We start from the raw sequence: 26,897 nt of genomic DNA on the forward strand, positions 1-26,897 counted from the left end.
GCGCTCTGGATCGGGACCTATCACTCCATTTCGCACTACGTAGCCGAGGATGGCTAGGCGGTCGGTGCTGAACACACTTTTTTCTTTGTTATAGATCAAATTCAGGAGTTTTGCGGTTTGGAGGAATTTGCGGAGGTTGGCGTCGTGGTCCTGCTGATCGTGGCCGCAGATGGTGACATTATCGAGATACGGGAAAGTTGCCCGTAAAACGTATCGGTCGACCATTCGGTCCATCTCTTGTTGGAAGACCGAGATCCCGTTTGTGACACCGAAGGGAACACTTAAAAAGTGGTAGAGCCGCCCGTCCGCCTCGAATGCAGTGTACTTGCGATCGCTTGCGTGGATGGGGAGCTGGTGGTAGGCTGACCTCAGGTCTACCGTGGAAAAGACCTTGTACTGTGCGATCCTGTTGACCAGGTCGGATATACGGGGGAGAGGGTACGCATCCAGCTGCGTAAACCTATTGATGGTCTGACTGTAGTCTATGACCATCCTATTCTTCTCCCCGGTCTTTATCACCAGAACTTTTGCTCGCCAGGGGCTGTTACTAGCCTCGATTACCCCTTCCTTCAGAAGCCAGTGACCTCGGTCCTGGGCACTGTATAGTCTGCTCCTGGTAGCGACAGGTTTGCAATCCGGGGCGAGGTTTGCAAACAAGGACGGGGGATCGACTTTGAGGGTCGCGAGGCTGCAGACAGTGAGGGGAGGTATTGGGCCGCCTAATTTAAATGTTAGGCTCTGGAGGTTACACTGGATGTCTAACCCCAGGAGTGTGGCCGCGCAGAGGTGGGGGAGGACGGAGAGCCTGTAATTTTTAAACTCCCTCCCCTGGACCGTGAGGTCCGCTATACAACACCCCGTGATCTCAACCGAATGGGAGCCAGAGGCCAGGGAGATTTTTTGCTTTACGGGGTGGACAGGAAGAGAGCAGCGTCTTACTGTGGCAGGGTGTATGAAACCCTCCGTGCTCCCGGAGTCCAGCAGGCAGGACGTTTCGTGTCCATTGAGTAGAACCTTCGCCGTCGCCGTAGAGAGGGTGCGGGATCGAGACTGGTCCAAGGTGACTGATGCGAGTCGTGGCAGAAGATCAAAGTCGTCATCGGGCGGTGCGTAGTCATACGCGCCGGGGTCCTCGGAGCCGATCCATGATGGCAGCGCCCAGTGGTCGCACATGGCGGGGCATGGACAAAATGGCGGCGCCCGTCCCCCGCAAGTGGCATCGGAAAAACAAGATGGCGGCGCCCGGAAGCCGCAAATAGCGTTGGGGGATGGGGACGGAGAAGTTTGCGGGCCGCACGGGGCCCTCGGAGAGAGACGGGGCGGCGTCCCACAGTCCCTGCCCGGGACCGCAGCGACCGCCTTGGCCTGGCAAACCAACAGAAAATGGCCCTTCTTACCGCAGCCCTTGCACGTTGCCGATCGGGCTGGGCAACGCTGTCGGGGGTGTTTTGCCTGTCCACAAAAATAGCAACGGGGCCCAGCGGGGTTTCCAGGGCGTCTTGCAGTGCAGGCCTGAGGCGATTCAGAGTCCATAGGGAAAGGGGAGGCTGAATTCCACGCTGCCCAGGGGGCCGCCACGCGGTCGGGGGCGTATGAACGGGCGGTTTTGTACGAAACACCTAGAGAGTTTGCGAGGGCCCGTGCCTCCGTGAGGCCCAAAGTTTCCTTCTTTAACAGTCTCTGGCGGATTTGTGGGGACTGCATACCCGCAACAAAGGCGTCTCGGATTAACAGTTCGGTGTGCTCATTAGCAGAAACTTGCGGGCAGCCGCAGTTCCTCCCCAGTACAAGGAGCGCACAGTACAAATCGTCTAACGACTCACCAGGGGTCTGCTGCCTCGTAGCCAGCAAGTGCCGAGCATAAACTTGATTCACCGTTCGGATGAAGTGTCCTTTAAACAGTTCCATGGCGGAGTCGTAGTTGGACGTGTCCTCAATGAGCGTGTAGATGGCGGTGCCGATGCACGAGTGAAGAATGTATAGCTTCTGCTCCCTCATCGGTACGTTTTCCGCCTTGCTGAGGTAGCTATTAAAACAAGCTAGCCAATGCTTGAATGTAGCTGCTGCGTTATCTGCGTGGGGGCTGAGTCGTAGACACTCCGGTTTGATGCGGAGCTCCATCCTTTAAAATCTTGTTGATTAAATTGATGCGCGATCAATAACTACTGAAACGAGGATGTAGTCCGAATTGAAGGCTTTAATCAACAAGATGTTTCCCCAGCAGCTCGAGTACAGAAAGAAGGCCGGCTGCTGGGAAACATGGGTTCTTATACCCCGCCTCACTGGGCGGAGCAACCTTACATTCCGACCAATGAAATGCAAACACTTGGGCCAATGAGCAACGAGTCTTCTCCACCAATGGTAGCTCACATTCCCAGGTACCGTAGTACCTCTAGTCATACTAGCACATATATTATAGAGGTTGATAGCAAGTATGCAGACAGCCCATCCCCAGAATTATTAGTAGAGAGAAAAAACTGCAAAAGCAATTCAATCTGATCTCTACAGATAGGGCAATACAAGAGCTGAGGTGAGCAAAAGAGGTTATTTACAAATATGGGGAGAAAGCAAGTCAGCTTTTGGTTTATCAATTGAGGAAACAGGATGCAGAGAGGGAGATTGTCCAGATTACATGCAGGATGGGGGGCTGGTCTCGGACCAGGAGAAGTTGAATGAGGTATTTGATATTTAAAACCTTCTATGAAACTTTATACAGGTCCAAACTGCCACAGCATGGGATAGATATGGTGGTATTCCTAGGGAGTTGGAGTTTCCCAATGTGGAGGACGATTATGGGAGGACCGAGAAGCTCCGCTGGAGTTGGAAGAGATCAAGGCAGCGCTGAAATTGATGCAGTCGGGGAAGGCACAGCAGAGCAATGGGTTCCTGGTGGACTTTTATACAAAGTCCGTAGACCGATTGGCCTCTCTATTGTTGGGGATGTTCAGGGATTCCTTGGAGCCACAGTCACTGAGGCAGGCTTCAATTTTCCTAGCCTGAAAAAGGGCACTGGCCCTGTAGACTGTTGGTCATATTATCCGGTCTCCCTGTTAAATGTGGATGCAAAGCTGTTAGTTAAGGTTACAGTAACAAAGAAAGACCCCTTTTGTCTACACCGGGGTACCAAGCAGGAATGTCCAGTGTACCCTCTGTTGTTTGCATTAGCAACAGAGCCACTAGCCTTGGCCCTCAGGTCCTTGAAAGCATGGGAAGGAATAGTTCGAGGACGGGTCGAGCAAAAGGTCTCGCTATGTGCCGACTATTTATTATATGTGAGGGACCTGGAGGCGTCAATGGATAACATTATGGGGGTCTTGCAGCATTTTGGGGCCTTTTCTGGCTATAAGCTAAATATAGGAAATGGTAAATGCTTTGTGGTTGGGGTACCGAGGCGGGGAGGGGGGGGGCTAAGGAGAGTACCTTTCCAGATAGCAGGAAGTCATTTTCGGTATTTGAGGGGCTAGATAGCAAAGGACTGGGGGGAAATTCCGGAGGCTGGAGAAGGTAAAGGCAAAGCTGCAGAGATAGAAAGGTCTCCAATTAGCCCTGGCGGGCGGAGAGCAATTGATTAAGGTGAATATCTTGCCGGGAATTTTCTTTTTATTCCAGTGCCTTCCGATATTCTTGCCCAAGAGATTAATTGGTGGCTGACTGGGTTTATTTGGGCAGGTAGGGGCCTGAGGATCAGGAGGACGGTGCTCCAGCGGGAGAGACAAGTAGGGGGCTTTGTTGTGCCAAATTTTCAGTGCTACTACTGGGCGGCTTGAGCTGAAAAGGTGCGAGTGGTGTGAGGATTCGGAAGAGCTTTGGGTCTGGGTAGAAGCAGAGTCTGTGAGGAGTGCAATCCTAGGAACGTTGGTAATGGCTCCGTTACCGGTGGTGCCGAAGAAATACTCGACTAACCTGGTGGTAGTGGCCACTTTAGAAATTTGGAGGAAACTCAGTCAACATTTCAAGGCTGACCCCCATCTGTAGGAACCAACTATTCGAGCCTGCTAGGTTGGATGTGAAGTTTAGAGAGTGGAAGGAAAAGGATTTGGAGAAGGTGGGAGACTTATTTTAAGAGGGTCTGTTTGCTACCTGGGAAATATGAGCTTACAGACGCTGATGGATTCAGGTATCTCTAGGCATGTAGCTGGGTCATAAAGTATTTCTTTGCCTTTCCGGTGAAGCAGCCTTCTGCCTTCCTTGAGAGGATCTTATCCTGCTCGGGCTCAGAGGTAGCCAACATGTCGGATATATCCCAGCGGATATTGGGAAGGAAATGCTCGGTTGAGGACATGAAGGCAAAGTGGGCAGAGGAACTCGGGCTGATCTTGGAGGAGGAGGTTTGGAGTGAGGCACTGAGGAGGGTGAACTCGACCTCATCCTGTGCGAGGCTGTGTCTCATCCAGCTAAAAGTGGTGTTCCGGGCTCACTTCACGAAGGCTAAATGTCATTTTTTTGAAGGGGCGGATGATGGATGTGTTCAGTGTTCGGGAAGCCCGGTGCAACACTCGCACATTGTGGGGAAATATTGAAATCACATTTTTTAAGTATTGTAGCTGTGGGAAAGTATGCATCAGCTTTTCAGGACCCAGACTACAAATATGACAATGTAACAAGGTAAGTACAGCTAGTGACATAACCACTATTTAGAATTCACAATTCAAAACTTGTAAGTCAATAGGGAGCTGAGAGGGGCACGGTATCAAACTGTGCAGGTATAAAGTTAAAGAGCCGGTGCAGACTCGATGGGCCGAATGGACTCCTTCTGCACTGTAAATTCTGTGACCTCTGTGCTACTGAAGCACATGTTGCCTGCTCTCTTCGGCTTTATTCTTTTTCCATTGTTTTCTTCCTTATGCCCTGCTGGACTTTTGTTATTTTTAATATTTGAAAGTGTACTAACCAAGTTTTTGCAATAAACGCAATCTCAAACTGCCACCGGACTGCCGTCTTTTATTTCAAAATAAGAAATCCTACATACATGTTCTGGTTGTTCTCAAAGCTAGAGGGCTTCTGGAGGTCCTTTTTTGAGACTATGTTGGCAATCAAACATTGGGTTGGAACCTGGCCCATTAGTGGCAATATTTGGGGTTTTTTGCTTGTGCCGGATGCTCCGGATGGGGCAGAAGGTCTGGACATGCCTCACCGGTGGCAAACAGGCGAATCCTCTTGGGTTGGAGGTCGACTGCACCGTTAAGCGTCTCAGCGTGGCTGGGTGACTTGGGAGTTTTTGCACCTCGAAAAGGCTATGTTTACCATGAAAGGGTCAGTGGAAGGGATTTATCGTAGATGGCGATCGTTTATAATATACTTTAAAGAGCTGGTCACTGTTAGTCGTTTGTGGGGGGTCTTACTATTTAATTGTTATTCTGTGTTATTGTATGCTTTAAATATAAATTGCTAAAAATTCTAATAAAAATATTTTCCCCAAAAAAACGAAAGGAACTGTGCGGAATGGGTTAATTGCTCTCAAGCCTAGCAGCTCATTTAGTTTAGATGCCTGTCATTTGAAAAATTAGTCTACGTATTTTACTGTGAATTTAGCTTTCAGCACAATTATCTGTATCAAAGAAACAAACTGCAAATCTCCCAAAAACAGCTTTTAAAATAACTACTGGGCTTTTCCACAAACCTGCTTTTAATCCCAATGGTGTTGAAAGGTTTCTATGAAATATCAGTTGAGGCCTCCTCCTAGTTCGAGAGAAAGTTTGCTGCTTAATTTGTATGTTAATGCCAAACAGCCTTTGTTATCTCCTCAACAAAGTCTCCATCACTGAGCTGGTGACTTCTTTATGTCACACCAATGGAATGAGGAAAAAGCTGATAGAAGTGTGACAGGAATGATAAGTGGAAATAATTGTGGACAGGAAATAACATATCGACTGCACAGTAGTCTGCTAAAGCTGCCAGGAAGCCATGAAAGAGTGGGCTGGATACATCCATATTTTCAGTCTTCTGCTTTAGCATGCCATTTCAGGCATGACAATATTCATGCAGCGACACAGAGGAATTTAGAGCCAAATTAGGCTATAACACTAATGCAACATGAAAAAATATACAATTTTCACACAGTAAACATGGGAGCAGGAGAAAGTCATTCACCCCTTGAATTGCTTTAGCCTTAACTAACAAAAATCTATCAATTCCCAAATTTGAAATTTTCAACTGGTATATTCTCAGCAACATTTTGGGAAACGATTACAGCTTTCCACTATTCTTTGTGTGAAGAAGTGGTTCTGGACATCAACTGATGTTGCCGACCTCTAATTTTAAGGTTATGGCCGCTTTGGACTCTGCAAAAAGAGGGGATTTTTTTTTCCTGTTTGTGTTGTCAATTCCTTTCATTACCTTAAGCACCTCAATTAATATCGCCCTTAATCTTCTACGAAAGAGGATGCAATCTTAGAAGATGCAACATCCTCATAATTTAATCCACTCAGACCCAGTGTTATTCTGGTGAAACTGTATTGCGATTTATCCGAGGTTATGTTCATCCTGAAGTACAGTGTCAATAACGGTATGAAGTGCTCCAGATGAAGTCTAACCAAAGCCTGCTCAACTTCTGCAGAACTTTCAGCTCTTTGCATTGCTGCCTCATTGTACGGGGCTCGCCAGTGGCGTCCTTTCGGTGGACGAGGCGGAAGACTCCAGCCCTATGTGTGTAAGACTTCAGATTGCTCGAATGATAAGTCCTTGATAAGTATGTACCTGTTAGACAGGGAGGAAGTGGTCGAGCGAGGGAACCATGGGTTACTAAAGCAGTTGAAACACTTGTCAAGAGGAAGAAGGAGGCTTATGTAAAGATGAGACGTGATGGTTCAGTTAGGGCGCTTGAGAGTTACAAGTTAGCTAGGAAGGCTCTAAAGAGAGAGCTAAGAAGAGCCAAGTGAGGACGTGAGAAGTCTTTGGCAGGTAGGATCAAGGATAACCCTAAAGCTTTCTATAGATATGTCAGGAAAGAATGACTAAGGTAAGAGTAGGGCCAGTCAAGGACAGTAGTGGGAAGTTGTGCGTGGAGTCCGAGGAGATAGAAGAGGTGCTAAATGAGTATTTTTCATCTGTATTCACACAGGAATAAGACAAAGTTGTCGAGGAGAATACTGAGATACAGGCTACTAGACTAGAAGGGCTTGAGGTTCATAAGGAGGAGGTGTCAGCGATTCTGGAAAGTGTGGAAATAGATAAGTCCCCTGGGCCGGATGGGATTTATCCTAGGATTCTCTGGGAAGCTAGGGAGGAGATTGCTGAGCCTTTGGCTTTGATCTTTAAGTCATCGTTGTCCACAGGAATAGTGCCAGAAGACTGGAGGATAGCAAATGTTGTCCCCTTGTTCAAGAAGGGGAGTAGAGATAACCCCGGTAACTATAGACCAGTGAGCCTTACTTCTGTTGTGGGAAAAGTCTTGGAAAGGTTTATAAGAGATAGGATGTATAATCATCTGGAAAGGAATAATTTGATTAGAGATAGTCAACATGGTTTTGTGATGGGTAGGCCGTGCCTCACAAACCTCATTGAGTTCTTCGAGAAGGTGACCAAACAGGTGGATGAGGGTAAAGCAGTTGATGTGGTGTATATGGATTTCAGTAAAGCATTTGATAAGGTTCCCCACGGTAGGCTATTGCAGAAAATAGAGAGGCATGGGATTCAGGGTGATTTAGAAGTTTGGATCAGAAATTGGCCAGCTGATAGAAGACAAAGGGTGGTGGTTGATGGGAAATGTTCTGACTGGTGTCCAGTTACTAGTGGTGTACCACAAGGATCTGTTTTGGGGCCGCTGCTGTTTGTCATTTTTGGTTCATTGGAGTTGGAACAATTGGCAGGGAAAATAACTGACAGGTATGTTAAATTCATTTTCGGAGTGAAGATTATCGACAAATTGTGGTCAAACTGGCATAGATGTCTATAATCAAGCACTTCTTATGACACGACACAAAGCTTGTAATGACTTCGACCAGGCCTTTGGGATTGGCCAATTGGAATCCAAGTTCCCCAATTAGTGGGCCAATCAGGGAACCTCTTCTTTGTATATAACATGGAGTGTCAGATCCTTTGCACTCCCAGTAAAGATAGCAAGCTGAATACACATGGTTATACTGCTGTTGGTTTTGTTAATAAAGGAATTCTTGTGAAGGGGCTTCTGCATCCATGGCGATGAGGATGGGATGCTCCGAGACCGGTGGGTGTGAAGAATAAATAATTTAGCAATACAAAAATGTCTGTTAGCAGAGGCTGAGCTTGATTGCAAACAAGCATTGCAGCTTGCTTCACCCTTAGAAAAGGCAGTGAGTGAAGCACATGAGTTACTTGGTACTCTGATGGAGGTAGACGCCCACACGAGTGCAGTTCAGGGACTACCACGGGGGAAAAAGCAACGGCCTAGCCACCCTCAGGAACGACTCGGATACTAAGGAATCCAGGCCCACTCGCAGAACCGCACCCAAGCAAGGGAAAATTAGGACCAGACAGGCGGTAGCCGCTGCAGACTTCCGCCCGGCAAGGTATTTTAGTTGTTGCCACAGTTCGGAGTCAGAGAGGAAACATAAAAGTCCAAAACTAACATTCTGGGGAAGCGCACATAGGCCGGGTACAGGAAGCCCCACCTACCTCCGATTAGGAACTTCTAAATTGTGTAACGATGGTTAAATCAAAACGCATTAAATTAACCATAAGGTTGAACGGACGCCCAACATTAATGGAGTTCGACACAGGAGCAGTCGTATCAGATACGTGTAGGAGAACATGTCGTAAAAAGGCACCTGGACCAGGTGCAGGCCTCGGATTCATTTCCTCCCCCAGAGCTGACTCGGATAAGCATACCAAGGATCGGGGGGAGTCCACCCTGACTGACTACTCACGTCCCTGCAGCATCACTGGTAAGGACCATGGGATTCTGATATGGACACCATGGCTGAAGCTGTGGCTGTCCCTCTGCGGCCGGAGGAAGAGGGCGAACCGCCCCTCAGGTGCTCTCATCGGAAAAGATGGGAATCTAGCCGTTATACCCCCCCCCCCCCCCCCCCTCCCCTCCTCCCTGCATCGGAGGCAGAAGGAGGATCTGGACCCAGCACAGAAACTAAGAAAGAGACCCCTGAGTCACGAGGACCACAGGGGCTCCTTGGAGGGGGGGGGGGGTGGTAGAAGACGGATAGAGGGGTGTAATGACTTAGACCAGGCCTGGGAAATTGGCCAATTGGAATACGAATTCCCTGATTAGTGGGCCAATCAGGGAACCTCGTCTTTGTATATAATAGGGAGTGTCAGATCCTCTGCACTCCCAGGGTAGACAGCAATCTGAATACACATGGATGTACTGCTGTTGGTTCTGTTAACAAAGGAATTCTGGTGAAGGGACTTCTGCCTCTGTGGTCTTATTGCAAAGCTCTAACTGCCTCTCCAGGCTGCCTGAATTTTCCAGCAATTCAGTGATTAGGTAAGAGTCCTAGAGTCACTACATCACAGGAGATAGTCATTTGGTCCATTGAGTCCATGCTGACTCTCCATACAGACTCTGGAGAATAGTTTTTAAATATTCTGTAAATGAAGGTGCACTACCTTACATATTTGACGACTTTGTGCTGATAAATGAAATTAGTCTGGTCAAGAGAATGTTTGACTCAAAAAAATTGCATTTTCGCTAATTTACTTGTTCTTATACTGGTCAATAATTGTATAAATTAGTGTATTTCAATCATACTGATATAATTTGCCAATTGTACAAAGCTAGGAGGTCAGGTGCACCAAAGTAGAACATTGAGAGACGTCGGAACAGAGTGCCTGGATGAAGTAATGGGACATGAATTTTCACTTCAAGGCAAATTTGAAAATACATAATCAATAAGCAATTCCAAACAATTTATTCAAATGGGGGGGGGGGGGGGGGGGGGGAGGGGAAGAGGGGGGCTGCAAGAGTCAGAGATGCGAGGTCAGCAAATAAGGAATTAAAAGAAATCAATTGCGCCAAAGAACATACATACCAATATCTGAATAATTTCCTCAGGTCTTTTATCATCAACTACAATTCCATTAACTTCCTTCAGTTCGTCTCCAATATGGATAAGACCTATTTGAACAAAGAATATTTCAGCTATGTATATAAATTATGCTGCCCATTATCAATGACTATATTTTGAAAATGCTTTCACAGAACTACACAAAAAGGAAATTGTACGTACCACTTCTGTCTGCAGCCCCTCCATGCATTATTCTTGCCACAACAATAGCACCAGTGCTTTCATCTCTTCTTATTGTCGCTCCCTATCAATCCAGAAAAAGAAAATGAATAAGAATTCTTCATAGTCTATTTAATAAGTAAAATTAGAGTACCAAGTCAAACTATAATACTAGTTTTCAAAATAGTTACTGAAGTCAAAACGGATAAAAAGAAGTGGCTACATTTCTTTTGCTAATATCTGAATATTCTAAACATGAATTAAACTGGAACTCCCCTTAGCTCACTTGGCTAGATAGCTGGTTCATGATGCATGGCAAGGCCAGAAATGCGGGTTCAATTCCCGCACCAAACTGAGGTTATTCTTGGAAGGCCCACCTTCTCAACCTTTCCCCTCGCCCGAGGTGTGGTGATTCTCAGGTTAAGTCACCACCAGTCAGCTCTCCCCCTCAAAGGAGAAAGCAGCCTATGGTCACCTGGGATTATGTTGACTTTACCTTTAAATATATTTTCAATAATTATGATTGTATTTCACTGAATAGATGCTGTGGCTTCTACATCACAATTAGAGTTTTTAATAAATGCACAATTTACTGAAGAATTCACTGATGAAATGAGACAGCCCTTCACTAATTTGGTGAGTGAATGTTTTATTAAATGAATTTAGCGTCCCCAATTATTTTGTCCAACTAAGGGGCAATTTAGCGTGGCCAATCCATCTACCCTGCGCATCTTTTGGCTTGTGGGGGCTGAGACCCACACAGACACAGGGAGAATGTGCAAACTCCACACGTACAGTAACCCGGGGCTGGGATTGAACCCAGGTCCTTGGCGCCGTGAGGCAGCAGTGCTAACCTCTGCACCACCGTGCTGCCCCTGGGTGAGTGAATATTAATGTAGTTGAATGGTGTACATTTCAATAATGGCAAATGCACAAGTAATTTTCCAAACAATTTTCTACTGAGTGTAGCTGACTCAAATGAATTGGAAGTTCAGAACAAAGTTTTTAGAGAGATCTTAATGATTGACATTGAACTTTATATCATAGAAAGGGAGTCCTAAGATTATAGAACATTGAGGAAAGAATCAGAATCAGGGCATTTGCTTTACACGTCAACTACAACTTTCAGCATAAAACGCATTGTAGAACATCAAACTGTAAAGCCTGTTTGGATGAAAACGTACTTTTGATTACTTTAAACCTTGGAAACTAATGGTACTTATCAATACAGCTGGATAAATTTTGTCAATTTCTTAAATTCAGTGTAAATAATTTTAGAAATTTCGAGCATTTATTCAGAAACAAATAGAAATGACTGATCTGTGTGTAATAATGTCTGTTGAATACATAACAAAATTACGGTAAAAGCTGCCAGAGGAGATTGGCATAAAGACATAAAATACGAGAAATACACAAGACAGACAATATCTATGGAGGGAAACAACTTTCTTTCTCCACCGAAGTTGCCTGACCTCCTGAGTTTTTCCGGCCATTTGTATTTATTTCCAAAATCCAGCAGTCATAGTCTTTTGGTTCAGTATATCTTGGAATTGGGTCAATAAAAACTTGCATTCATGTTACATCCTTAATATAACACATCCATAATTCGGCAAAAATTGCCATATGGCCAAAGGAAGAGATATTAGAAGGACAACTAAAATACTGTCAAAAGAGTAGCTTTTAAAAGAATGCCTTAAAGGAGGAGATTTAGGGAAAGGGTTTCAGAGCCTCCAGCCTGGATGGCTGATTTAAAAACACAATCTCCAAGAATGAGGCTTGGAAAGGCAGATTATAAATGTGAATGGGCATTGTAAGAACAACTGCATTCCTCACATTATTCCTTAAATACCAAAATATTGAATCTGGAACTCCAATATAACGAAGCTTGTTCAAACAAATGTTTACATTTGTGCGGTCTCAGTCAACAAATTCGATTTATGCTTAAGTTCCATAAACTTTATCCCATTTCATCCGGTAACAGGTAATATGCGGTATATTCAAGTCTCCATCTCTAGCTGCATGTAAGTAGATATATATTTTAGAAATTGTGAGAGACTATGAGAGACTGAAGATAGAAAGATATCGAGTTAAGCTGCTAAAGGAGGGCAACGTGCAATGTTGAAGGATAATTCACAGGTGAACATTTTGTCTCAGGCTTTTATGCGGCTACAAAACATCAAGAGAGGATATAATCTTAAGATGTCACTTTACCAGAGGCTCTTTGTTTTTGACAAGTCGAATGATTTTCACTGAATCTTCATCATCGTCAAGATCATCTGGCATAGGGGGTAATACAGGGTCATAATTCTTCATAGCCACTGTGTCATGAACCGACAGTAAAGCCTGCAAATATCCAGTTGATAAACCATCATGCATTACATAATACACTTCTTAAAAATAACAAGCAAAAAAGATGTTTATTGCTTCGCTTCAAAAATTCACAAACTTTTCACATTTATCCTCATACAAAAGTAGATTTTAATCTATAAAGCAGCTTTTCTTTGTAAAGTAACATTATTGCTGCTGAAATACATATCTAGGTTTTGAAAATATGAGCTTTAAACGTTTTATCCCCATTCATGTCCTTATCCAAACAAATATTTAAATCATAACAAAAACTGAAAATGCAGGAAATGCTCAGCAGGTCAGACAGCATCTGTGGATAAAGGAAGAGTTGACAGGCCGAAGCTTGTTCTGTTATTGGGAAGAGTAGGCTGGGCAGGGGCGGGGACGGAGGAAGGCCGAGTGGGGGCAGGGACGGAGGCAGGCCGAGTGGGGGCAGGGACGGAGGCAGGCCGAGCGGGGGTAGGGACGGAGGCAGGCCGAACGGGGGCGGAGAAAGGCTGAGCGGGGGCAGGAACGGAGGCAAGCCAAGCGGGGGCAGGGATGGAGGCAGGCCAAGCGGAGGCAGGGACAGAGGCAGGCCGAGCGGGGGCAGGGACGGAGGCAGGCCGAGCGGGGGCAGGGACGGAGGCAAGCCGAGCGGGGGCAGGGACGGAGGCAAGCTGAGCGGAGACAGGGACGGAGGCACGCTGAGTGGAGACAGGGACAGAGGCACGCTGAGCGGGGGCAGGAACGGAGGCAAGCCGAGCGGGGGCAGGGACGGAGGCAGGCCGAGCGGGGGCAGGGATGGAGGCAGGCCGACCGGGGGAAGGGACGGAGGCAGGCCGACCGGGGGAAGGGACGGAGGCAGGCCGACCGGGGGCGGGGACAGAGGCAGGCCGAGCGGGGGCGGGGACGGAGGCAGACCGAGCGGGGGCGGAGGCAGGCTGAGTGGGGGCGGAGGCAGGCCGAGTGGGGTCAGGGACGGAGGCAGGCTGAGTGGGGGCAGGGACGGAAACAGGCTGAGCGGGGACAGGGAAGGAGGCAGGCCGAGCGGAGGCAGGGACAGAGGCAGGCCGAGCGGAGGCAGGGACAGAGGCAGGCCGAGCGGGGGCAGGGACAGAGGCAGGCCGACCGGGGGCGGGGACGGAGGCACGCTGAGCAGGGGCAGGAACGGAGGCAAGCCAAGCGGGGGCAGGGACGGAGGCAGGCCGAGCGGGGGCGGAGCCAGGTCAATCGGGGGCAGGGACGGAGGCAGGCCGAGCGGGGGCGGGGACAGAGGCAGGCCGAGCGGGGGCAGGGACGGAGGCAGGCCGAGCGGGGGCAGGGACGGAGGCAGGCCGAGCGGGGGCAGGGACGGAGGCAGGCCGAGCGGGGGCAGGGACGGAGGCAAGCCAAGCGGGGGCAGGGACGGAGGCAGGCCGAGCGGGGGCAGGGACGGAGGCAAGCCGAGCGGGGGCAGGGACAGAGGCAGGCCGAGCAGGAACGGAGGCAGGCCGAGCGGGGGCAGGGACGGAGGCAGGCCGAGCGGGGGCAGGGACGGAGGCAAGCCAAGCGGGGGCAGGGACGGAGGCAGGCCGAGCGGGGGCAGGGACGGAGGCAAGCCGAGCGGGGGCAGGGACAGAGGCAGGCCGAGCAGGAACGGAGGCAGGCCGAGCGGGGGCAGGGACGGAGGCAGGCCGAGCGGGGGCGGAGGCAGGCCGAGCGGGGGCGGAGGCAGGCCGAGCGGAGACGGGGACGGAGGCAGGCCGAGCCGGTGCGGGGACGGAGGCAGGCTGATGTGACCATCAATTCACTAGACACACGATTGGAAGTAAACTGTGGTTTTAATAGTCTTACAACTAAGCCAGCCTGCGACCATAGGAACTGAGAGCAGGCTTACGGCTGCAGTACTTTATACTTCCGGTTTGTGGAAGGAGCCATGGGCAGAGCCAAGGGTGGAGCCCAGTACAAACTCCTCATCTCCCCCTATGGGCAGAGCCGCGCAACGGCTCACAGACGGAGCCCACAAGGACACAATACAACGTAAGGCAATACAGTGTGAATTACGATGCATATAATTCACCACACAGGCCGAGTGGGGGCAGGTACAGAAGCAGGCCGAGTGGGGGCGGTTACGGAGGCAGGCCGAGTGGGGGCGGTTACGGAGGCAGGCCGAGTGGGGGCGGTTACGGAGGCAGGCCGAGTGGGGGCGGTTACGGAGGCAGGCCGAGTGGGGGCGGTTACGGAGGCAGGCCGAGTGGGGGCGGTTACGGAGGCAGGCCGAGTGGGGGCGGTTACGGAGGCAGGCCGAGTGGGGGCGGTTACGGAGGCAGGCCGAGTGGGGGCGGTTACGGAGGCAGGCCGAGTGGGGGCGGTTACGGAGGCAGGCCGAGTGGGGGGCGGTTACGGAGGCAGGCCGAGTGGGGGCGGTTACGGAGGCAGGCCGAGTGGGGGCGATTACGGAGGCAGGCCGAGTGGGGGCGGTTACGGAGGCAGGCCGAGTGGGGGCGGTTACGGAGGCAGGCCGAGCGGGGGCGGGGACGGAGGCAGGCCGAATGGGGGTGGGGTTAACCGCAATATGGGGAACAGGTAGAGAGATGGCTTTGAGACCAGGAAGAGATCAGCCATGATCTGATTGAATGGAATAGCAGGTGCAAAGGGCTGAATAGCCTACTTCTGCTCCGAGTTCCTATCCTTAAGAGTGAGTGGGCAAATGAGTGGCAGATGCAGTATAATTTGGAGAAATGCGAGGTTATCCACTTTGGTCACAAAAATGGGAAGGCAGACTATTATCTGAATGGCCATAAATTCAGAGAGGGGAATGTGCAACGAGACCTGGGTGTTTCCATGCACCAGTCACTGTCTGTAAGTATACAGCAGGTGGTAAAGAAGGCAAATGGTACGCTGTCCTTCATTGCGAGAGGATTCGAGTACAGGAGCAGGGATGTCTTGCTTCAATTATATAGGACATTGGTGAGGCCACACCTGGAATATTGTGTGCAATTTTGGTCTCCTTATCTGAGGAAGAATGATCTTGTAGTAGAGTGAGTGCAGCAAACGTTTACCAGACTGGACTGATTCCTGGGATGATGGGATTGACGTATGAGGAGACACTGAATCGGTGAGGATGATATTCCCTGGAGTTCAGAAGAATGAGGGTTGGTCTCATAGAAACCTCTAAAATTCTAACAAGGCAAGACAAGACAGGATAGACGCAGGAAAGATGTTCCTGATGGTGGGGGTGTTGGGAACTAGGAGTCGCAGTTTGAGGATATGAGATAGGCCATTTTGGACAGAGAGGAGGAGAAATAACTTCACCCCAAGAGTGGCGAGTCTGTGGAATTCGTTATCGCAGGAAGTAGTTGAGGCCAAAACATTGTATATTTTCAATATGGAGTTAGATAGAGCACTTGGGGTGGAGGGGATCAAACGGCATGAGGGAAAGCGAGATTAGTCTATTGAGTTGGATGATCAGCCATGACTATAAAGAATGGCAGAGCAGGCTCAAAGGATCCCTCTCATGCTCCTATATGCAACATCACCAGACTGTAAACCCCCAAGCTTACTCTAGAACGTGTAACCACAGAAGTGAATGTATCTGCACTGATGGAGGGTGCAGCTGAATGCTGTGATGGTGCATCCTCTTAAGATTGTGAATCATCATCCTCAGAGGTGGAGATAGAGATGGTGGTGGTGGCAGGCTTCCTCCTCTTTTAGTTCTTTACATTATTTTGTTGGTTTGCAGTGAGAACAAAAAGAATTGGCTGATGGTTGCATGCATTCCCTTCTCTGAACAATGGGTGTGGCTCACCGGAAAAATTTCCAAGTTCATTTGTGGTGTGTTTGTCAGGGCATTTCCCGCCGGCTCTGTTGGCGAGTTCCCCACCGCTATCCAATGACACTTGGTCACTTTTATGGGCCCTAGGGAGTTTCTCAACAGTTTACCCCACACTGAGTATTTTTTTCAGCACTGGGGAGCTGAAATCCGAGATTGGGTCGCCATTTTGGAAGGTTGCCCTGATCTTTATATGAGCTTGTGGGTCCTCCTTACCCATGGGAAAAGTCTTCCCCCAACACACATGGATACTACCTCACACAACCCAAGTGTGGACATCCTGCCCCACTATAGGGTCCTGGAGGGGTCCCCTCTTCAGGTCCCCCCCACTCAGACCCCCCACCCAAGAGCCCTGACAGCACTCCCGTCCTTCCAGGAGTGCAGGAGATCATTCATCCTCTTCCTGTACTGGAGCCAAGTTCTAGTTTAGGCCCCAGTGGGACTGATCTGCATTGCAACCTCTATCTAGGCTACTTTACTCTAATGGGAGGGCCTACCATTTCCATCCCGGAAATGACCCTCCCAACTTTACTGGACAGCCTGGAGGAGAACTTGCAGCAAGGCGTCCCTGAAGTGTGGTGCCATATATTGTCTGCTCTGAGGGAGTGCCGGCTGTCTAAACGCCTGGCAGTAAACTCAGCATCCACTCCAAAGGCTCACAATGCCTGTCCATTGCCTTTTCAACATGAGCAGTTCACGCCGCTCCAGCCTCCCTTCTCGGTGCCAATTGGGCACCGCATCAACTCGCGCATGCGCAATGGCACCGCGGGACTTCCTCAGAACGCCAGCCCCAACGCAACATGGCGTGGGGGTTCAGGGGCAGGCCGTGTAATAAAATAGGGCCGGGGCTAGTGAGGCCAGCCCACCGATCGGTGGGCACCGATCACGGGCCAGACCCCATCGGAGCCCCCGCCCCACCCCCCACCCCGGTGAAGGAGCGCTTTTCCCTGCCCCACAGGCCGTCCCCAACCCTTTGCGCAGAGTTCCCGCCGGCAGTGACCAGGTGTGAATGGCGCTGGCGGGACTCTGCCGTTTCCGCGTGGCCACTCGGCCCATCAAGGCCGGAGAATCGACGGTCCGGCCGCGGACAGTGGCCCCCGACCGTGCTGTGCCAAACGCGCCGGCGCAAATGGCGCTGATTCTCCGCTCCTCAGAGAATTGCCTGCCGGCGTCGGACCGGCGCTGTGGGAAAAACTGGCGCAAACGGCAATTCTCCCATATGGCGGAGCATGGGAGAATCCCACCCAATATGTTTTGAGAAATGGGTAGGTGGGACAAAGAGAAAAGGTAGGTCTGTAATAGGGTGAAAAACAGGAGCGATTGAATGACAGAAGAGTTAACCCGATAGGGCCAAAGGGAAAGGTGATGGGGAACGAAAAGGAACAAAGAAACAAAAGGTATGCCAAGAGCAGGTGGCGTACTACTGTCTGAAATAAAAAAATAAGCAAAACCAAAATAAACTGAAACAAAACTGAAGATTATACGGTGTGAAAGTGTCAATTTAGAATTTGCAAGGAAATAAAGTGCTTGATCAAAAGATGGGGATCTGTTCTTCATGGAAGGACGTGGTTGCACTGGAGGGGGTGCAGAGCAGATGCACCAGGATGTTGCCTGAGAAGTAAAGTTTCAGCTGTGAGGAGAGATTGGATGGGATGGGTTTGCTTTCCCTGGAGCAGAGGAAGCTGAGTGGGGATCTGATAGAAGTGTACACAATTATGAGAGACATAGATAGGATAGATAATAAGAATCTTCTCCCCATGGCAGAATTGTCTAAGACCAGAGGGCACAGGTTTAAGGTGAGGAGTAAGTGGTTTAGAGGAAGACTGAGGAAACATTTTTTCACCCAGAGAGTGGTGGAAATATGTAATGCGCTTTATATAAGGATGGTTTGAGCATTTAAATTGCCACAGTATAGTAGGCTATGGACCAAGGGCTGGTAAATAGGATTAGTATAGATTGGTATTTGATGGCCGGCATTGACATGGTGAGCTGTAGGGCCTGTTTGTGTGTCGAATAATTCCATGGCTCTTTCAATTTTTAGATCTATTAACTTCTGGTACACAGAAATCAGATTCAGATACAATTGTAGCAAAAGTAGTATATACATTTCTGACCAATGTTTCAGTCAGCAGTGAATGGCTAACCCAGTCTTTCACCTTGGCAGCAAACATGGAGGTAAACATGGATGTGGTGGAGCAGATTGGTAGTTCTAGAAACGTAGTGAATAGAGGACCAAAGGCCAATTTATGAACGTTAGACTTGGCTTTAAAAAGTTTCATTCAATTTAAAATGAAACAGAATGTTCTGGAAGGATAGTGAGCTCATAATAAACCTCTGCCCCAAGACAGGCCCATGTAATCTGTTGGTTTTTTATTTGAAGGGAAGGACGAAGGGCTTTTGGAGACTTAAGTAACAAGGAGTCACTGAGGGGGGTCTTTCTGATGAAAGTTGGTTTCGGAATACTTGGACCAAATGGATCAATTTTTGAAGGATACTCGAAGGTTCAACCTAAGTGGGCAGGGAGAGCTGGTATTAATTTGGGACTTAATCTTGTATTGCTGCACATCTGGGCAGCACGATAGCACAGTGGTTAGCACAGTTTATTCACAGCTCCAGGATCCCAGGCTTGGATCACTGTCTGTGCAGATCTGCATGTTCTCACAGTGTCTGCTGGGTTTCCTGCGAGTGCTCCGGTTTCCATCCATAGACCAAAGATGTGCAGGTTAGGTATATTGGCCATGCTAAATTGTCCTTAGTGTCCAAGAAAGGTTGGGTGGAATTACTGGGTTACGGGGATAGGGTGGACGTGTGGGCTTGGGTAGGGTGCTCTTTCCATGGGCCAATGCAGACTCGATGGGCCGAATGGCCTCCTTCTGCACTGTAAATTCTCTCATTCTCTAATTTGATACCGTAATGTGGCGTAAAGACATTTCAGAAGGCACATTTCAGTTGTGTTCAGTAGTTAACATGACCGTATCTTTTCTTCAGTTTGATAATCAGTTGCCGATTAAGTAATGTTTAATCGCGGGTCATTTTGGTTTGCTTCAGTAAAAGTAATAAAATGTGAAATTTTGTCCTGTGATTCTTTCCGTCAATTAGTGGGAAATCTATATTTTTTTTAACATTAGTGGCCTCTTAGGAGTTCAAACAATAGACAATTGAGATTTTGAAAGTGCAGTTGTTTTTCTCTGGGGTTGAGAAAGAGGAAATGTGTGGGGAGGGGGAAGAGGGATGTGTGTGGAGACTGATACAAAGAAGAGATCAGAGTGAGCCTCTTCTGTGATCAACACAATGGAAATAGCAAGGCCATGTGAAATGGCAAGGTCAAAAGGGTAATCATAAATATGGAATTCAAGAGTTATCTGAAGGGAAAGATTAAGGGAGAAGAGGAGAGTTATGAAGTCAGAGGAAAGAGAGTATTATAAATTGAACTGATGGTTGAAAAAATGCTGCTCGATGAAGAGGCTGTGAAGGTATTTTAGCGAGAAAAATGACGAAGCTTGGAAAGACAAGAGAAAACAGTGGGTGGAATATTCCCATAATTTGTCAAAACGGTCAGGCTCTGACTGAAAACCTGTATGTATCTTTCCAGATACATTGTCGAGATTTTAGACCAGATCTTGAGCAACTGACAGAAAAAAAGACGGAATGGGAGAAGGGCGACCTCCATAGAGATTGGGGCCCCATCTTTAAAAATGGCCCCCCAATCAGCACAAAGGTGAAATTTCACCCCCCAACCTCCCTCCCCACCCCCTCCCTCACTCCCCATCCCACAAAGTTTTGGGCGCTCTAACACGCTGCCATGCCTCACTGCCACTGCAACATTTAATGAATTAGTTTTATTCATTTACGGGATGTGGGCATCGCTGGTTAGGCCAGCATTCATTCCCCATCTCTACTGGTCCTTCAGATAATAATCAGCATTTCAAAGGATCTCAAAGGATTTTAAAGTGTTTCAAGTGTTGTAGCCGAAGGAGGTTCATCAACTTCAAAGTACAGCACTTTTAAATGTATAGGGCTAAGGGAGTAGATTTGAGGAAAGTGAAAGTCTTCCTGGCTGAATCTTCAATGAACCAATTGATCTGCTCATCAGCTGTCAGGCAGAGCAGTTCAGAGTGAGGAGGTTACTTCGGAGATTAAGCACCTCAGACAAGGATGATGATTCTGAACAGAGGGCACCCGAAATAATCATGCCAAGAGTGATCTTCAGGTTGCCCAGGGCTGGAAGGGGCAGTCCAATCACAGGACCCCCATGCCAAGGAAGGGTCCCAGTGTCAACCCCTTACCCACAGTCCGAGTCCATGCAACTCCTGGACAATTGGCAGTGGCAGAGGGGCATGACCAATGGGCTAACCCCCTTGGGGGTCCATCACGCAAGGGTAAGGTGTCGCTGCCAGGGTGTCAGTGTCATGGTGTAATGGGCAGTACACCATTGGAAAGGCCAGGGAAGTCAATATTTACATTGTGGGGCATCTCTGGACACTGGGATCAGGACACCTGTTCAAAATGGCGGTCTGTCATCAATAAGTGCTGGGATATCGACCTGTTCGTCTCCATGCTTTATTTTGTATCGCAAAGTCTGCGAATTCCACCACAGCGATGCTCCTAGCGCCAGAAAGACACAGCCCCAATTCTCTGCTGGCAGGAGCACTTAGTCTCTGAAACTGAGAATCCTGCCCATGATGTCCAAGCAATTACCCACAAAACGCACATGGCTTTATTCAAAAGTGAACAGACATTCTAGAAGCCAAGTCCACAGGGTCAGCATTGTGAGGGGTGACAGGAATGGCGAGGAGGTAGGAGTTATTAGACCCAACAGACTCACAAGGTGGCAAGGTTGCAAAGAAATAGAATGGGGAAGCTGGGTTGCTATTCACAAGGAGGCAGCAATGAGCATCTCAATGGGCTCTTCAGAGAATGCCAAGAGAGATAAAATGATCATCGGTGAAGGCGGACTAGCAACAGAACTACAATGCTTACAATAGATTTGAAATCAGACAGCCTGTTTCACTTGTTCTTTCAAACTACCAATTAGTGTAGGAAAGTTGATTAGAGCTTGCTGAACTCTGTGGGTACCTTGGAGTATACATGCAGCTTTGTCCTTCTATCCATCAATAGTAATGCAAGTGGCCAGCTCAACAGTGACTGCCTGTTCACTCCACTATTAAAACTTTGTGGAAAATTCATGATTCAGTGACACCAGGTCAGTTTTGAGGGCGTGCTGCACTGTTGGCGATGCGTTCTTTTAGAGGAGTTATTATGCACATGTCCTCTTAAAAAGAAACCCATAAGAAATAGTCCAATTAATCACTTGATATTACAGAACTGATAATGGCAAGACGAAATGCTTCGACAAAATGCCTCTTTTTGCAGAAATATTTAAATAGCCCAATATTAGAGGTCTATGTAAAAGAAAAGTTGCAGATTGTTGGCATATTTCTTGCTCTTTCTGGACTTGCTGATTAGGGTCAGCCTGTAGTTATTGCTCAGGAAAAGCCAAACCCTGCCACTATTTGAAGAGCAATTGGGGAATTTTCCATGTGTCCTGGCCAGATTTATCTCACAAGCAATAGCATTATCAAATAGATTATCTGATCATTTATTTTATCACTGTTTGTGGGACCCTGTTGTATGCAGGTTAGCTGTTGCATATACCTACATTACAACAGGGACTGCATTTCAATAAAGTGCTTCATGGACTGTGAAGTGCTTTGAGACGTTCTGAGATCATGAAAGCAGCTATATCAATGCAAGTTTTCCCTCGAAAACAACTGCTGCTATTGAATAAATGTTTAGCAGACTAGTTTCCAGCATAGAGAATGTTTCAAAGGAAAAGTGCTGTTGGCTCAAATTGACACCAATTTTTCCAGTTATTTAGTTCAATAAAAAAACAAATATTCCATATAAATCTGATTTATTAATCCTCGGTGGGCTTAAGTCAACTGGCTAAAAAAATTCTTCCAGGTCGCATTGAATTGATTTCAGTTTTCTTTAACGGGAAAGTAATAGTTCACCAGATAATAACTACATATAGTTTCAACTATGTAATTTGAGATGATCAGCAAGGCACACCAAAAAACAGGCCCCAACTCTTTCCAGAGAACTCAAGGTTAGGAGCATGAGGCCAGTGTTTTTGTGCTCAATCTAAAGTCCAACAGGTTTGTTTTGAATCACTAGCTTTCGGAGCACAGCTCCTTCCTCAGATAAATGCTAGTGATTCGAAACAAACCTGTTGGACTTTTTACTGTGCTCACCCCAGTCCAACGCCGGCAATTTCAAAGGTGCTATTGAAGCTTTAACCTGTACTGTAACTAATCAGTAGCATTTGTTAAGATCATTTACTTCTAGAAACGCTGATTTCTTCTTTATCTTGATATCATAAAGATTGTCTTGTCTTCTACATTGATTAAAATTATTGGATTTGCAGAAATGTTTGAAATATCCAGTCTTCCCATACTAGAAGCATTTTGCACCCCCTGCTGGGCAGTCCTGACGTGTGATGTTTCTTTGCCCCACAGCATGAGCATCTCAAAAAGGCTGCTGCTGCCGTGGACTCTTTCCCCCCACCCCCCCAATTCTGCCCATTTTGGCTGGCTTTTGTGTGGGTGGGGCTGATCCAGGGGCTGATCCAATTTCCGGGGTCATCGAGAGCCTCAGAGCTGTGCCAAATTATAGCTTTGTTTATTTCTGAGCTCAGCCTGCCTCATGTTTTGTATGGCTTGGGCAACAGGGTGGCGCAGTGGTTAGTACTGCTGCCTCACACTGCACAGGATCCGGATTCGATTCCGGCCTCAAGTCACTGCCCGTGTGGAGTTTGCACATTCTCCCCATGTCTGTGTAGGTCTCACGCTCACAACCCAAGATTTGCAGGATAGGTGGATTGGCCGTGCTAAAATGCTCCTTAATTGGGATTAAAAAAAGAATTGGGCATTTAAAATTTATATTAATAAAGGTTTTGGATAGCTTGGTCTAAAGTAAGGTGGCCTTTGGTTTGCATAAAGTTGGAGAGTTTCTCATCTCAGACGCCCACGACCATGTGATCACTGATTAGCTTGTCCTTCAGTGTCCTACATCTGCAAGAACTAATTAGGTGGTTTGGTCAGTGAGGAATAATTCAACTGATTCCCCAGGTCATTGAGACCTTTAGTTCAAACATCCTTGTTCTAAAACTAAGTTTTTCTTGGGCTAAAATAGGTGTTGAAGACATTGAAAATGGTGTAAATGTCTTTGGTGGACACCTCCACCCCTTGCCTCAGGAGAACACTCTGCTACTGGACTCAGAGCATAGAGAGATTGCTGATTTTATGTCTTTGCTCCTTTGTGTGAAATCCATTTGCTGCTTGATATCGGAGGAAGTGCTCCTTCCACACTAACTTTTGACCTCTCTGCAGGTCCTCGAGATATTCAAGCGTACGGGATAGGGCAACAACTGCTCACTGGATACCCTGGAGGTGGCCTGTTGAACACGGCCCTGCGCCAGTACTGTGTAGGAGACCAGACCCGTCAGCTTTAGTACCACAACCAGGATCCACGTGACTCTGTCGCTGTAATTCCTGATGTGCGCCGTTAGGCCCGGTGAAAGACAATGCAAGGGCGCCAGCTTCCTTGAACCTGTACCGATCCTGTTCGCTATGGATCTTCCCACCAATGTCTGGCAGCACAAACGTGTGCGAAGGCAACATCCCATTAGTAGCTCCAAAAGTGCACTCGCATCGTGACTTGCGGTGTGGTCCTATAACAAAAAGAAAACTGGCCGGGCACGTCACAAGGGAGCCCATGGTTTGCTTCCACATTCCCTGCTTGAAAGTCTGGACCACCCATTCAGCCATCCCGTTTGAGGCCGGGTGGTACAGAGCGGTTTGGATGTGACGGATTCAGTTTGTCCAAAAAAACTCACGAATCTGCTGTTGGCAAACGCCATCCCATTGTCGAAAACGAGTACCCCCGGAATGCCATGGATGCTGAACATCTGGCAGAGCCGTTCAATCATGGCCTTTGACATCGTGGACTAGAAGCGGTGGACATCCATCTACTTGGAGTGGGCATCGAACATGATTCAGAACATTGACCCTTGGAACGGTGGTGCAAAACCAATGTGAAGGTGCGACCAAGGCCATCCTGACTGCTCCCACGGATGGAGGGCCGTCGCCAGCGGAAGTTTCTAGCGCTCCCGGCACTGGCCGCATTGTGGGATAGCTTCTCTATGTTGACGTTAATCCACATGTAGGTGCTGGCCAACATCTTCATGACTCTGGGATGGCCATTGTGGAGGTAGAGTCGTGCTGCGACCTTTCACCAAGATCACGACGCTTGTCCCTCAGAGGAAGACGCCATCATCAATGGTGAACTCCCGTTATCTTTGTTGTGAAAGCCTTCAAGTTAACTGGCAAAGCAGTGTTGGGCTCCGTATAAGATAATGTGCCGGATATGGGCCAACCGGGCTCGGACTTGGGATACAGTGACAGGCAACATGTCCATAAAATGCAAGGTGGCTATGACTTCGCCAGCAGAAGCGGGCATCGGCAGTCTGGTTGGGAAGAGAAGGAAACTTAATGCATCTCTGCAGAAGGGATCTTCGCTCTGGGGTCGTGTTCCATCACATATTCATGGGCCGCCTACAGCAACATCGAGTGTTGAATCAACACGGACGCTATGGGAGGAATTGTCCTGTCCTCCTTAAACAACCCCAATAAGGGCTTGTGATCAGTCAGCACCATAAAAGTGTGGTAATAGGCATACTGAAATTCCTTTACCATTCAGCCCTTCGAGCCTGCTGAGCCATTCGTTATGATCATGTTAATCATCCAACTCAATAGTTTAATCCTGCTTTCCCCCATATCCTTTGAACCCCTTTGTTCCGAGTGCTATATCTAACTTTTTCTTGAAAACATACCATATTTTGGCCTCAACATCTTCCTGTGGTAACGAATTCCACAGGCTCCCACTCTCTGGGTGAAGAAATTTTTCTTCATCTCTGTCCTAAATGGTCTTCCCGTATCCTCAGACTGTGACCCCTGATCCTGGACACACCCACCATCAGGAACATCCTTTCTGCATCTACCTTATCTAGTCCTGTTAGAAGTTTATAGGTTCCTATGAGATCCTCCTCATGCTTCTGAGCTCCAGCAAATACAATCCTAACCTCGTCAATCTCTCCTCATACGTTATTCCCGCCATCCCCAGAATCAGCCTGGTAAACCTTTGTTGCACTTCCTCCAGAGCAAGAACATCCTTCCTCAGATAAGGAGGCCAAAACTGCACACACATTGCAGGTGTGGCCTAACCAATGCCCAGAGTAATTGCAGCAAGACATCCCTGCTCCTGTACTTCAATCCTCTCGCTATTAAGGCCAACACATCATTTGTCTTCTTTACCACCTGTTGTACCTGCATGCTCTCAGTGATAAAGCCCCCATGGTCAGGGGCCTGAGTCTTCGGTCCTGGAAGGCAGTGCTTGACTTTCAGTCGGGTGACCCAGGCAGAGGACATCCATCCCTTGCAGTTCCTGTACCCCTTGTTCCGCATTCGAGGGATATGTCAATTTCGATGGCGATCGGCAGATCTAAGCACAGTCTGGCCAGTAGTTTCTTTTGGGTTGCCACGTCACAGATCCCGCAAAGCAACCTGTCTCACAATGTTCTGAAAAGGATGTCCCAAAATCACAAAATTCTGAGAGTTTCCTCAGGCGGGCCAAAAACTCAGTTACTGATTGCCCTTGTGTTTGGGCAGCCCTATAAAATTGGAAATGTTGAACTATCATGAGCCGCTTAGGATTGAAATGCTTGTCCACTAATGCTACCAAAGAGGCGAAAGACCACATATTTGGAGCATCCGGGTAAGAGAAGCCCTTAATTATGCTGTAGGTGGCGACTCCATAAGGTGTGAGGAAGATAACCATCTCCCCCTCGTCCCCATTAATGAAATCATTAGGAACAAATACTGCTTTTGTTCCACATATTGGGATCAGTCAACCATAACTGCATTGAAGGGTTTGAGTTTCCCAATGTGTGACATTCCTGCTGTCGGTAAAGCGGCCTCCTGACGCTTTTGCAAAGTGGGCCGAGATGTACAAAATTGGAGCTGTCAGCAGCTCCAATTAACCCTCCTCGCCGGTGTTGGATCCGAGCAGAGTGACCACAAGGAACAGATGTTTGGATGTTGAACAAAAGGTTGGATCAATGACACAACTACTCTCCCCACTCCTCGAAGGCTACTCCCGCCCTAGCCCACAACTGGGCCGGGGTTTATATACCAGTCATGCTTCCCTTGTTAAAGGGAAACCCTTTAATGGGCAAGTTCATTTCTTGCCACTGTCTTGGTGAACCGAATAGTCCATACACAGTGACCTCCATGTGGGTTATAATAGTTGGGAACTACAAATCCCGACTTAGCTTGGAGTTTCTCCATAGGTGCTGTTTTGCATTGTTTAATTCTTTGGGCCCAGCATGCCTGTGCACTCGGAACCGGTGTGAAACTGCCATTGGCACCTATGTGGTTAGCGGTCGTACATGGGGTGGCTCGGGCAAGAGTACATGGTTTTGGCTCCTTCAGCCAGGTTTATGGGTGATTTTGTTTGGAGGAAATTGGTGTCATTGGATGAAA

General features: G+C 48.1%; 1 protein-coding gene across 20 annotated transcripts in view; it reads right to left on the bottom strand.

Moving 5' to 3' along the window:
- The window catches only part of mpp7a (membrane protein, palmitoylated 7a (MAGUK p55 subfamily member 7)), a 779,450-nt gene that overhangs the window by 230,171 nt on the left and 522,382 nt on the right, over positions 1–26,897 (bottom strand). For all 20 annotated transcript variants that reach the window (XR_005460776.1, XM_038798233.1, XM_038798231.1 and 17 more), the window contains 3 exons: positions 12,369–12,500; positions 10,161–10,242; positions 9,963–10,048 (listed from right to left, as the gene is read on the bottom strand). Coding sequence is in view for 19 of the 20 variants with exons in the window: in XM_038798233.1 (XP_038654161.1) it covers positions 9,963–10,048; positions 10,161–10,242; positions 12,369–12,500 (300 nt within the window). In the remaining variant the exon portion in view is untranslated. The remainder of the gene's footprint in view (positions 1–9,962; positions 10,049–10,160; positions 10,243–12,368; positions 12,501–26,897) is intronic.

This window comes from Scyliorhinus canicula, chromosome 5 (genome assembly GCF_902713615.1).
Source record: "Scyliorhinus canicula chromosome 5, sScyCan1.1, whole genome shotgun sequence".
Lineage (NCBI taxonomy): Eukaryota > Metazoa > Chordata > Chondrichthyes > Carcharhiniformes > Scyliorhinidae > Scyliorhinus > Scyliorhinus canicula.